The sequence below is a fragment of the Microcebus murinus genome, chromosome 19, assembly GCF_040939455.1.
Source record: "Microcebus murinus isolate Inina chromosome 19, M.murinus_Inina_mat1.0, whole genome shotgun sequence".
Lineage (NCBI taxonomy): Eukaryota > Metazoa > Chordata > Mammalia > Primates > Cheirogaleidae > Microcebus > Microcebus murinus.
Genome location: NC_134122.1, coordinates 6142737 through 6156101, shown reverse-complemented (window position 1 = coordinate 6156101; position 13365 = coordinate 6142737). Strand labels below are relative to the sequence as shown.

General features: G+C 38.6%; 1 protein-coding gene across 31 annotated transcripts in view; it reads right to left on the bottom strand.

The window, feature by feature from the left end:
• Positions 1-13365, bottom strand: part of RBFOX1 (RNA binding fox-1 homolog 1) — a 1966619-nt gene that overhangs the window by 104557 nt on the left and 1848697 nt on the right. For all 31 annotated transcript variants that reach the window (XM_075995067.1, XM_075995066.1, XM_075995073.1 and 28 more), the window contains 3 exons: positions 12873-12926; positions 5459-5551; positions 3651-3711 (listed from right to left, as the gene is read on the bottom strand). In XM_075995067.1, the coding sequence (XP_075851182.1) occupies positions 3651-3711; positions 5459-5551; positions 12873-12926 (208 nt within the window). The remainder of the gene's footprint in view (positions 1-3650; positions 3712-5458; positions 5552-12872; positions 12927-13365) is intronic.

Genomic DNA, 13365 nt, shown 5'->3' with positions numbered 1-13365 from the left:
GGCAGGTGTCCTTGGGAGAAACTGCAATAGAGAAATAGCCCAATTCCCTCTTTGTGGAGCTTTCTGACGGGTAGACTATCCAGAAGCCTAGATTTCATTCCACAGCGTTCGCTCATGTCCATGTTTAAATGTTCTGGGAATGGGTCCGCATCTTCTATGATGTTAGCGAGGGAAGTCCTCTATAGCAGAACCTTCTAGACAAGAATCTTATCACATTTAGGGCTGAGTTTTACTCATCACTGGAAACCCTGCAGCTGCTAAAACTTTTGCTGGGCACATGATTGAACCCATGCATGAATGTGATGCTGGTGCTGATAGCTATATTTCACCATTTGGAGACGACCTCAAAATTTGATGACTCTGGTAATTTATAATTTTGCTGAACACAATTTCTATGCCTTGTTTGAAAGTGAATTACATAGCTCATGAGTGAACCTCACCAATTGCTTAATTTTCTCATTTCAATGTGACCTTATTGGTCCTGATTTATTCTTTTTTTTTTTTTTTCTGTAACTATACCCTCTTGTTAAGGATTTGAAAGGGCTCCATACTTTTTCAGTTTTATGGGAAATTTTATTTGTAGTGGTGATACTGATGAGTTAAAACTTGGAGAACTATTTTTCTTTAAATACTAAAGTTCTCCATAATCTCCACTATAGAACCCACAGTCTTTTATATAATTAGGATTCACAACTGTTTTTTAAATCAAGTGTACTGTGATTATCCATCTACCCCTGGGGTGCCATACTCAGCACCTGTGGCAGGAATGACCCCAAGTGCCCCTTTGTAGGTGTCTGGACAAGAGACCCATGCGACTTATTCCTGGAAACTAAGAATGCACAGCTACCTGGGAATGAGACGTGGGATGTTTATGCCAACGTGTGGCAGGAACACAGGTTGCACATTTAACAATTTTTTGGTTACTGTAGCCAATTTCCATTTGCATACAGTTCAACAAGATGACAAGGGGAAAATGATGCCTGACAGATATCACAGGTATGGCCACAAGATTTTGTCACTATGTGATTAAAAAAAAAAGTCTTCATTAATTATTTCTTCTCATCTAGCCTCAATTTTTGCATCTCTAAAATAGGGATAATGATGTGTTCTTTGCAGGACTTCATTTGGGTCCAGTGCATTTACAATGCTTCACATAATGTGTACATAGTATTCCAGAAACGTTGGCTATTTATGAATGGGCTTTGAGTTGTGTTAAAAAAAAAATCCTACAGGTCTACTTTTCAGTCTCTCCATATGACATTGATCAATAACTCTTTCCCTAAAATAAATATGCATACATATGGCTCAAGGAACAATATTTGGCTTTTCTTGCTTCATTTGTTCACTCAGCACACGTGAGCACCTACGCATAAGCATGCAAACACACTGGTGCGTTACATGCACAAAACAGTTGCAACTGCATAATTAAACAATATGCTTAATAGGTTGACGTTATCATGTATTAACTCTGGCAAGTTGCAGAGCTATTATTTTTATCCAAGTAGAAAGGCTTCATGTCATATAAATCAAAGGTTTGTTTCATTTCAGCACTGGGTGTTTCAAGCTTGTTGAGGAAATTGTCTTTACCATTTAAGGGTAAATCTTGGGTTGCTGGAGCTGAGAAAAATGGTCTGCAGAATAAATAATTCTTGTGGTCCTTCAACTTAGAGCCCTACTATATTGAGAGTATATCCCTGTCTAATGATTCCCTTTTTAAAATGAAGAGCAAAGTGACTTTGTGTAACTGACAGCCACTGGCACAAGAAAGAGAAAAAGCAAAATTACCAAATGCTAACATTATTATTTATAACTATAAAACAAAAATAAACAATTACATAACAGTCAGTACTGAAGTTCTGAATAAACCCATAGATCCATTTTATGGAATATTATTATATAACCACTAAAGAGAATTAGTCTGATTTGTACATACTAACATTGAAATAACTCTATATCGATTCATAAAAGCCAATTTAAAATGAAATGTACATCATACTATTTATTAAAAAAAAACATGTACACAATACTGTGAATACTATAAATACATACCTACTACGTGTAAATGCATGAAAATGCAAATTAAACCTACAGGCAACGATCTATAATAGTGGCTTCCTCTGAGGGGGAGGTAGGAAATTGGGTTTGCAGTGGTGTTGTTCAAGATATATTTTATCCTTGTTCTCAATATATTTTTTATTTCTGTGTATTACATGGGTACAAAAGTTTAGGTTACATATATTGCCTTTGCTCTAATGGAGTCAGAGCTTCAAGTGTGTCCATCCCCCAGATGGTGGGCATTGTACCCACTAGGTATGAATGCATCTATCTCCTGATCCCCCTCCCACCTGCTGGACACCCAATGAACATTACACTTCCATATGTTCACTAAGAACAATGGTGATCCGGCACCTCTCGTACTATCCTGGATAGAGCTAGAGCCCATTCTACTAAGTGAAGTATGGCAAGAATGGAAAAACAAGCTCCACATGTACTCACCATCACTATTGGTAGTAATTGTTCTTAATTTTTCAAAAAAAACTTTCTTGTCTTTTGTTAATAAAACCGTATTTTCATGTTTCATGTGTGATTAAAACTTAAAAAGTGGAAAATTCCACATGTATTTCCTTTTGATAGTAGTAAAATTATATTATTTTTTTAAAAAAATCTTTAAGTCAAGAAAAGAATATCCTTCCAGTCTTGCAATTCAACACAACCATTAGCATTTTGGCACGGTTACTACCATCATTTAGTTAAAATTATGCTATACACGTACTTTCTTATTATTTACTTTTTTAATTTATTAGGGGGCCCTTCATAGTCTTGATCCTGCTCTTTTTAATGAGTATAATATATTACTAAGCGTATATACTGCAACTTACTGCGTTACTTCCTTTTTAATTTTCGGTACCATTAAGTACGTGATTAGCATAGCAGCAGATTTCTCCCCCATATATCTTAAGAGATATTTGAGAAGGATTAAAGAGTAAAAATGTTTGAACATTTTTAATAACTCTTCATATATATGTGAATTCTTTTTAGGAGGAGTTTGGGGACATTTTTTCGGTTAGCAAGGGCATAAATACATTGTTTTGATGGGGTCTGCAATACACAGCCACGTTCTCACCTGGCCCCAAATGACACTAACAGGTAATCCACCCACACGTTGTAGTGATCCTGTAGAACCCAGTCATGAAGTGCCCTCCAAACCACTTCAAATGCCTGACATTTCTGGGGAAGACTCAAAGCCAGAACTAAAGCATAGGATTACATTTCCAGAAATTAGTGATTAGTGAGGGGATGGCAATAAAAAAAAAAAAAAAAAAAAAAAAAGACGACTTCCATCTTCTACACTCACTATAAAACAACTCACTATAAAACAACAAATTACTCAATTAATTCCCAAGTAATTACTACATCTCAATCCCAAATGGGAGTTATTCTGGAGATGGGAAGGAGGCCATGCACCTATGACCTGGAAATGAAATTTGCCTTCGTTGTGAAATGACCTCACAGATGCAGGTGGTTTCCTGTTGCAGGTCAGCAGCAAGGACTTTGGCCAATGTGGCTTGTTAGAACAGATTCCCTTGTCAAATTACTTAACAGAGTCCGAGGTAGAGAGGATTTCTTATGAAGGACCAATCTCTACTTACCATTTGTATAAGGGTTGACGGTCTTTTTATTTGTCATTACACGTGCCGTGGCATTATTTACCTATGTACATAGAAAACGCAAATGAGCACACATTCTAGGGCCAGCTCACAATTCAATTAGTTGCATGCATTATGACTGCGATTACTTATTTAAAAAAAACAAACAAACAAAAAAAAACAAAACTAAAATGCATTTTAATTTATATAAAAGGCAGTAGGTGCATAACAAAACCATACATTTAAAAAATTACATTTACTTCATAACCATTTTAACTTACAAATCATTTCAAGTAAAGCAATGTCATATCATTAAAAGTTTAATAAAGAGACAGTAAAAGCAAATTAAAAGATACTGCATAATTGAAGATTTAAAAGCATGCGTGTACTCCATGGTAACACAGAAACGATATATATATTTTTTTAAACATAAAATAAAGTTCATATGAAGGAACATGCAGTGGAGGAGAAGAGGGAAGAGACAAGGTACAAGGGAACATAAATGTCAAAGAAAGGGACAAACAGGTTTTAGCCGTGTGCAACACTGGAGGAGGAAAGAACCATTGGGAAAGCAATATCTAGCATTCAACACTTGGAACAAGAGCCTTTTAACATCGCAAGAATTAACAAAATCATTCAAGCTTCAAAGTCACAGCTAACAAAAGGATAAAAGAGAGGGTGCATTGTTTAACACAATATGGAGTTAACAATCTGAGTAAGATGTGCACCGGTCATAACTCAATCCAAGTCAGTGCCTCCCAGGCTAGCTTAGAACGTACACTCAATTACAGGCGTACCAATATCCAAAAAAATAGAGCATCAAGAAAACTTAATACAACAAGTCAAAAAAATTCACGTGGTATATATATATATGTATATAGATATATCAGCACTAAATACGTGAAACGGCAGATGGACTTCACCACTTACCATTCACCACCATCGCCAGCATGGGTTTGTATACAGTTACCATGGTTACTGAGAGTTTGGTGAGGGGCCTAAGCGTTACCGTCGAAGGGGGAAAATGAAAGGCAAAATATGCAACATCTTACTCCAAGGACTAAAGCATTTTTAACTGGTTTTTTTTTTTTTTTTTTTTTTTTAAGTTTTAACAAATACGACCCTGTGGCTATGTTGAGGGAGATCTCAGTGGTACAAATAGCAGACTCTGAGCGTCAGAATTTTGGTATTTTTGTTTTCAATGAACAGAGGCCAGATATTGAATGGGAAAAATCCTGTTTTGATTGTTCACTTTTATTATCAAAAGAATACAGAAATTCAAACTGGCTTCCTAAAAGGGGGAAAAAAAAAATGAAAGATTTAATGATAAAAACCTCTCATTTTTTTTTTTTTAAACAAATCTTCTTTCACCATTTGGTTTAATTTGCAAACCACTGTGGATCCCTCTTCAACCCTGAAGTGGAAAAAAGAAAAAGAGAAAGAAACTGTTCCGTATTTGGTTTGGTTTGTAACACTGTCTACTCTTTGGAACCTACTGCACCCATCGATTACAAAACGTGGAAAATAACAACAACAACGAAAAAGAAACCCTTTCCAATTAACCTTCCTCTCGTCTCACTTTTGCCATCCACCTTTCAGCAGTAATAAGAGTAACATAATAAAGTCAAATTAAAAAAAAAAAAAAAGTAAGGCCAGTTTTCCTTTTTATATATAAGTGTGTATATATATATATAAACAATGAGAGGGGGCAGGGTCACACAGAAGACGCCAATGATGCTTCCGGAACAACGAATGAGCGTGAAGCAGACATTTATAAAAAAGATGAAAAGGAAAATATTTTGAACATGCACCTCGATTTTACGGCCCTCTACCACGGTGCCGTGTAATTTCTCCCTCGCCCTGTCGGCATCGGCACTATTTTCGAAAGTTACGAAACCAAATCCCTGCATGCAGGAGGGAGAAGGGAAAACAACATGCAGATCATTATTTCAGTCAGTGACCACTTGGTAACGTTCTCTCGCTTTAATTTCTATTTCTTGTCCTGGCTTCAAGTTCTGTAACATGCAAATTAGAGAAATTATAAGAGTACTGAGATGTGCAATAATTAAGCGACAAATGTGAACAAGATATATTTTTTTTTCTGTCACCAGTTAGCTGTAACCCCTGAAGAACTCAATAAAAAAAAAAAAAGGATACCAAAAATACCTTTCTAAATGTCACTACAGAAGAAAATAAATCTAACGAAAAGAAAATGAGATCGAAATAAATTTACAGTGTTTTCACAGAGAATAAAATGAAATAACGAGGAAAAAAAAAAGGAACCACTTTCTTGACATGCAAATTAAAAATAAAATAAAATCAAAACGTGTGCACGAAATTCAACAATGAATGCCAAAATTCTCTAACATTGCCTACAGAGTCATGCCGTGTGGTTTTAAGAACATCTCTTCTTCATGCAATTTTAGGGTTATTCAAATTTGTCAACTCTACAGCCTTTACTTCTCAAAAATAAAAGTTAAAAGCCTAAAAAAAGGAAAGACCTTTTTTTTTTTAAATAATAAATCTTAAACTCTTTGGTCTAATCAATAAAAAAATCACATGAAATGAATAGAAATAAACTCAGTTGATCCATACATAATACAAACAATTCCAATAATGTTTTTATATTAATACTTTCCCCACCCCACCCCCAAATGTACATGCTTTTGAATTTGACAACTTTTCACACTACTTTGTTAACCAAAAAGGGAAATGTGTACACATATTGTAAAGTTCTAAGACATTCTGTTGGTATTCATTTGTCACATTGACAGATAGCAAAATAAAGAAGCTTCATTAATAGAATGCAATTTATAATAGCACTCTACCCACTTCCTCTTCTACTGGTAGGTAGCAAATAGACTCCTTACTTCACACCACAGGTACAGTTTACATTTAATATTTCAGCCTCAAAAAAAAAAAAAAAAAACAACCCCAACTAAACTTCATATTGTCAAATTCCATCTTTTGTCTTCACTGACACTGTTCCTAAGAAAAGTACAGAAAATATGGCACATTATTTTTAAAACCCCTAAAAATATTTGTACATTATGTTCAGAAATATACACCAACCTTTTGAACAGTTCCAGTGCAAATTTGCCCAGCTCCTTCTGGTTTTCAAAGTGTAAACTGGGTGAAAGAATGCAATATATGGAGACTCCTACTCGCACTGAATAAACCTTATACTTAAAGGGAAACGTGGGCTCTAATCTTAGTGAGGGCAGCGTATTTCGTTTTGCTGATAAGATGCACAGTAATTACAGACACAAGGTAGTCACAAGCAACTGGTGTGAACTCCCAATCCCACATTGGATCTCTGCAGTGATCTTGAAATCCAAGACTGGGGAGAAATGCGTTGCCCAATGGGCTGGCTAAGAGAGAATCTTCCAACAGTCAAGATGGGTCCCCCCAGTGAGAATGGGAGCCATGGATACGGATTCAAAGGAGGGTAGACAATTTTCCAGGATGCTATATGCAGGTGTCCCTTGGTATACATAGTGGATTAGTTCCAGGATCCTTTGCTCACACCAAAATCCACCCATACTCAAGTCCCATCGTCAGCCCTGCAGGACCTGAATATACGAAAACTTGGCCCTCTGCTTATGTGGGTTTGCAACTGCTATATTTTCTATCTGCATTTGATTGCAAAAAAAAAAAAAAATCTGCGTGTGAGTGGACCCATGCGGTTCAAACTTGTGTTGTTCAAGGGCCAGCTGTTTGGGGAAAATTAAGTTTCTTTACTTTGGGAGATTGGACTGAATCACCTTTCAGAGTCTTTCCTGTAGTGAGGATCTGTGATTAGAACGAGCCTGAACTATTTGATTTATACGCCAGTTAACAGAAGGGTCGTGCTTAGTCTTGTACATACCACACACCATAGGCCCATGGTGGGTCCTCAAATAGACCTCCTAACTTAAGAGTTTGGAAATAATAGCTCTTCAAAGGGGGAAAAAAGGCAGACAGACTTGGGGGAGGGGTTGCTCTATTTAATGACTCTAACTCTTGGCCAGCAGGTCCTAAATTTTAGTTGCACATCAGAAGGAACTAGGGAGTATATGAAAGGTTTAGATTCCTGGACCTTGTTTTGTATCTATTGGATCAGAATCCTGAAATAGAGTCCAGAAATCTGCCTAAAAAGCTGACTGTGGAGCTGAGCAATTAGATTTCCATTACCTCTCATACTACTGCATACCGTCAAAAGGAGGTTTAGGGTTTCTTTTCTTTCTTTTTTTTTGTATTAAGTAAATTTTATATTGCTGGCTTCTATGGAGCTTTTGACGGGAATCTGACTCAGTTCTTTGGAGCTCAGATGGAGGAGTGAAGCCAAAATCCCACGTCTGAGGATTTTTAGCAACATTCCCCTTCCCCGCTATGGGGTTCACTGCCCAGCAGCCACAGCCATGCCACGCACTCAAAAAGTAGTCAGAGAAACTAGAACTCTGGATCTATGTTTTGTCACTGAGCAAGAAAAAAAATGTGTGGAGCCCCAGTCTTATAGCTGGGGGGCCAAGGGGCATTGTTGCTGCCCATGCGGCGGAGCTGTCATTATTACCACAGCACGGGGAAGAACACAGCCAGGTAGGACCGGTTCACACCCAACCCGCCTAGCCAACATTATCCTAGAGAATCTCACGCAGGTGCGTCATATCCGAACCCAAGGCAAACTCGGCAGCCTGAAGTCAGCCTTGGGGATGTTCACGGGGAGATGAAGGCCAAGACGGAAATATACTTGGAACCCACCCGAGGGAAGGAGCATGAACTAAAAAGGAAATTACCCCAATCTATTCCTAAATTCTCCCTTTGTTTGTAAGCAAAAAAAATATATTGATTTTTTTTCACTATTCGTCTTATTGTCATTGTCTTCCTTTCCTTCTTCCTTTCTTTCCTTCCTTCCTTCCTTCCAGCTGCTTCCTACTCTGCATTTCAAGCTGCTGAGATGACTTAGTTGAGATTGGTCACAGTTAGGTGATTCAGAAAGAGCTTGCTCCAAAAGTAGCCATCAAAACACCAAACAGACCTTCCCACCTGTTCCACTGGACAGTTCTACCTCTCACCCCCACAAGAAGTGATATGGATTCCCAGTGTCACTGGGTCATCGCGATTCTCATAAGGGGAGCCACTGTCACCAGAGAGACACTCACCTGTGCCCCTCTATGAAGTGCAAGTGCTGAGACTGCGTCTTCTGACCTACCTCATTGGTCAGAATTCTGACTCATGGAAGCCACAGCTGGCAGTTCTTAAATAGATAATGAATATTTTTTTACCTTGGCCTTAAAAAGGAGAACAGGACCTGGGTGTGATGCGGATGGGTGACCCCTTAAAAACCAAGACTGCCGGAAGGGCTACAGAGAGGGGATTCAGAGACATGCCTTCCCGGGGTTTACCTTCAGTATTACTGAAGAAAGAATCTTTGTGCCCTACCATGGGGGTATGATTATTAGGCTAGATCACGGTAACCCTAAGACTCCTTCCAGAGCAGCATAAATGCTTACTTTAAAATACTTTCATGAATCATAAATTCTGGCCCTCCTCTATCCTACTTATTGTTCTCTTGTGGTCTTTGGCATTTTTTAGGTGACATCTTCCATTTTTCGCATTCGTGAAAATACACCATTTTATATCTTCTTTAAATTTATTAATTATTGCGGGTACATAATAGTTGTGTGTCTTTACAGGGTGCATGTGATCTTTTGACACAGGCACACAATGTGAAATAATCAAATTAGGGTAATTGGGGTAATCCCTCCCCTCAGGGCACTTAACATTTCTGTGTTAGGAAGATCCCAATTCCAGTCTTTTAGTCATTTCTAAAGTGTGCCCAATATTTTAAATAAAGGCTTAAACAGGCTTAAATAAAGCACCCTGGATGGATGAACGCACTGATTTTTCTCGTTTTATATGAAAAATCAAATCCTCTAGTTCCTGGTGCAGAGAACTCATATTTGTAGGAGGGGAACAGTTGATAAGAGTGTGAAGATTCATTTTCCTGAGGGACTAAGGACCTCATGTCTCACTTCTTTGCAGCAACCTTTGCAAGTGCAGCCTCCTGTCCCTGGAAGACATCCCCCGTTGCCCTCCCAGAGAAATTCTTACTCATCTTTCACTGTCAATATAAATGACCCTTCTGCCTAGAAGCCTTACCACCTTCTAACAGTATTGGTCCATTTGCTTGGACTCCAAAGAGCCTCCCACGTGGAATACAGCACACTTTATGGGGCCTGCCCATCCTAACAGCTTTACTTGCTGCTCCTGCGAACCTACTAGGACAGGAGTCACTTCTGTCTCTCTCATGGCTGGTTCACCTGAGACATAACAGAGTCTTAGAGATATCTACTGCATCAAAGATCAAACTATGTAGTTATTTCTGAGGTATATTAGAGAGAAGCTGTACCTGCCTGTAGCACCCAAACAAATAATCCCAAGAGTCAAACAAGATGGTTTGAAAGGAGAAATGAATTCCAGGATGACTTACTAAAAAGTGATCCTGAAAGAACTCCTAAAAGGAAAAATGAATTACAGGATCACTTGCCCCTACATTCTTTCCAATTCTTATTTTCAAAGTCTGGAGTGTCTTTCTAAAATGTGGTTTTCCTGTATACTCACTACCCATATAGACATGAAATAACTCACGCTATACGTTCCCAGGATAACACAGATACCACCTATGTATGTATAGGCGTGGACGTCTACAAACATAGGCGCACACACACGCAAACTCTGCCGGCACTGAGCAGCCGCCTCAGGGACTGTGCCACAGAAAATGAGTAGTCAGAAGGTGAGTTCCTAGCTCTTGGGTGCCCACCTGTTTCCTGGCTGTCCCTCTCTCCAGCACCAAATGATGGAAATAAGGTCGTCACTACGGTTCAAGTTTCTCAACCATTATAATGGAAATGGTCCTCTGAATAAGGTCCTTCCCCACCAAGGATGATGTCAAGTATGAAGAACATCCCTGTATGAGCAGCTGCCCCCATTTAGCAGTTCCCAGCTGAACCGTCTCAGCGACATTCCAGCGCTACCTGAGCCCTTAGCTCCAACACCTGCAAGACAAGTTCTCTCTGAGGGAGCAGACCCACCGAGAGAAGCTATTTTGGATGTTTCCTAAACTAAAAGAATAAAGGAAAGAAAAGAAAAAAACACATCAGACTCTGGATGCAGCAAACTTTGGTCTTTTTCCCTGAAGCCCCCAGAGACAGGCTAATCATGGGAATGACGGAAGGAGCCTTAAAAATAGCACCGCCATTGTACTTTCAAAATAGCAAATGATATTCTTCTAATGTCCCAAAACAGCTCTCGAAAGGAATTAAATAGCTTTCTTCAACCTGCAAAAATCACACAACAAAATATAAACTTATAACAATAAACAAACAAAAAAATCTTGAAAGGCAGGGCCTGCTCTAGATGGATTTGGGGTGAGAACAAAGTTGGCCAACATTTGGGTCAACTCTACAATTCTGCCAAGAATACATCAGGCTTGAGAGAACAGGATTAGGTTGGGCACGCTTTTCTCTTAATGCACTTTGCTTTGCAGGTACAGAAATAGTCCCTGTAATGATTTTTATAGAAGAAGCAGAAAGAGAGTTAGAGAGTTATGTTTAAGAATGACTGTAAAAAATCTGAAGTCATGGAAGAATGACAAGCTGCCTGAATGAGCATAACCACAGACTGTAATGGATTGATTTTTTTTTTTTTTTAACTTATCTGGCAGATCACAGCATCATTTTGGCTATGGAGGAGAAATTACTGGAATTTTGTTCCCTCGATTCCATCAACACTGTCCTATTCAGTTAGCGCTAAATCCACTTAGGAGGGAGGAGGGTGCAGACTGTCCAAGGAATAATAAATTCAAGTGTCTCCTTGGTGGGGAAGAGGCAGTTATAGACCCAAGAGAGCTAGCACCGTGGCCTGTGGCCACTCCAGACAAAATGAGAACTGCTTAGTAACCCTCCAGGACACTGACTTGGCCCAAACTGCCTGTGTCAGGAAGGTTATGGGGCCAAAGCCAGCATCCCTCCTGGTACCCAATGAGCAATCCACTTTCACAAGCAGAGGATGTAAGGAGAAGGGAACTTAAAATTCCCCGACAACCTGGGGGAGTGGCCGTCAGGAGACAAGGCAGAGCTATTAGAAGCGTTCACTTCCTGGTCACTAAGGTCCTCATCCTCATCCTTTTCCAACGTCACCGTCTGCTGTCACTCAGCGTCTGCTGAGACGTCTAATGCGCCGTTTTCCTCAACTGAGATTCTGATGGGGCCTTTGAGTTTTCCACGGGTGCAGCAGAATGAGGTCACTTTAGCAACAGCAGCGGCCACGAGAATGAAACACTAGTAGTGGGCAAAGGAGTATTTTGCACTGAAGTGGAGCCCCGGCATTTGTCTAAAATACAGACAGATGCAGTGTTTTAATGTTTAGCACAGGCCTAGAGGGTTGGCTAAAACACAGGTCGCTGAGCCCCGACTTCAGAGTTTTTGGTACAATAGATGTGGGTTGGAGCCTGACAATTTGCATTTCTGATAAGTTCCTGGGTGATGCTGATGTTACTGGTCTGGGACCACCCTGAGATCATCTAACCACTGATAGAGAGGATGCTTTAGAAGAATTTGGTTTTTTTCCCTTCTCCCAACGTGTTTCTATTTTGAAGGTGCCTGACTGAACCTCTCCATACATCCCCTGACTTTTATTTGAGCTAGGAAAATCTACTTAAAAATTAATTTCCTCAAACAAGCAAACTCAAAGCAACGGCAAATTGCAAAAGATAGATTGGTGAAACCATACTAACGAATAAAATGATATTCAAATGGTTGGTGTATATGTACTTTTCTCCCCTACAACCCAGGAAAATAACTGCACTTTATTAATACAGAATAATCACATATTTACCTGTGCATGAGACACTATCAACTCACTTTTTAATATAAAGAACATAATTATCACTGAAAAACAAAAATGTAGCAACAGCATTATTTTTTTAAGCATGGATAATTTTCCTCTGGAAACTTGATAAAAATAATATATATATAAATTTTTAAAATTATATCCCCTTTTATGTTTTAAACTGAACCCAATATACTACCCAGCATTTTGAAAACTGGAGGTGGTCTACAGAGAAATTCCCACTGACGTGTATTTTCACCATGTGCTGATTAAAACAGTGCAGTTGTTTCCCCTTATTCATAACAAACGTTTAACAATAAGCTAAACAATTCTAAAATGAATTAAGTTGCTTACCTTTGAGCCTCGCTCATTAAAAATAATTTCAACATCTAAGATTTTACCAAATTGCTGCAAAGAAATAGAAATATTTTATAAGCAAGAATAGAAATGGAACAAGTCATATTATGCACACTGGTAATTGGTTCCCAAGCCTGAATTATTTGTTTTTCCTCTTTTCATCTCCAAGGATATACATTTTACGTTTTTTTGTCATTAAGTAATGTGGTTAAAACAAGGGAAAATATGACCCTACATATTTTATCATGTCCTTTAGGTGACATGTCCTGTAAAAGGCCGGATACAAAATATTAATCAAGAGGTTAATTCTTTTTTTTTTTAAATATGTGTATGATAGTTTTCCCAGGCACTAAGCAGCTGTTTCAAAACAGCTAATATACAATATACACAATGCTCTTCCTGAGCTATCCCACTAGCCACTGGGACAAACGTCCTTGATGAGGTAGGGCTTTGATAATAAAATGTCCAACTAGAATATGACACTGATGGT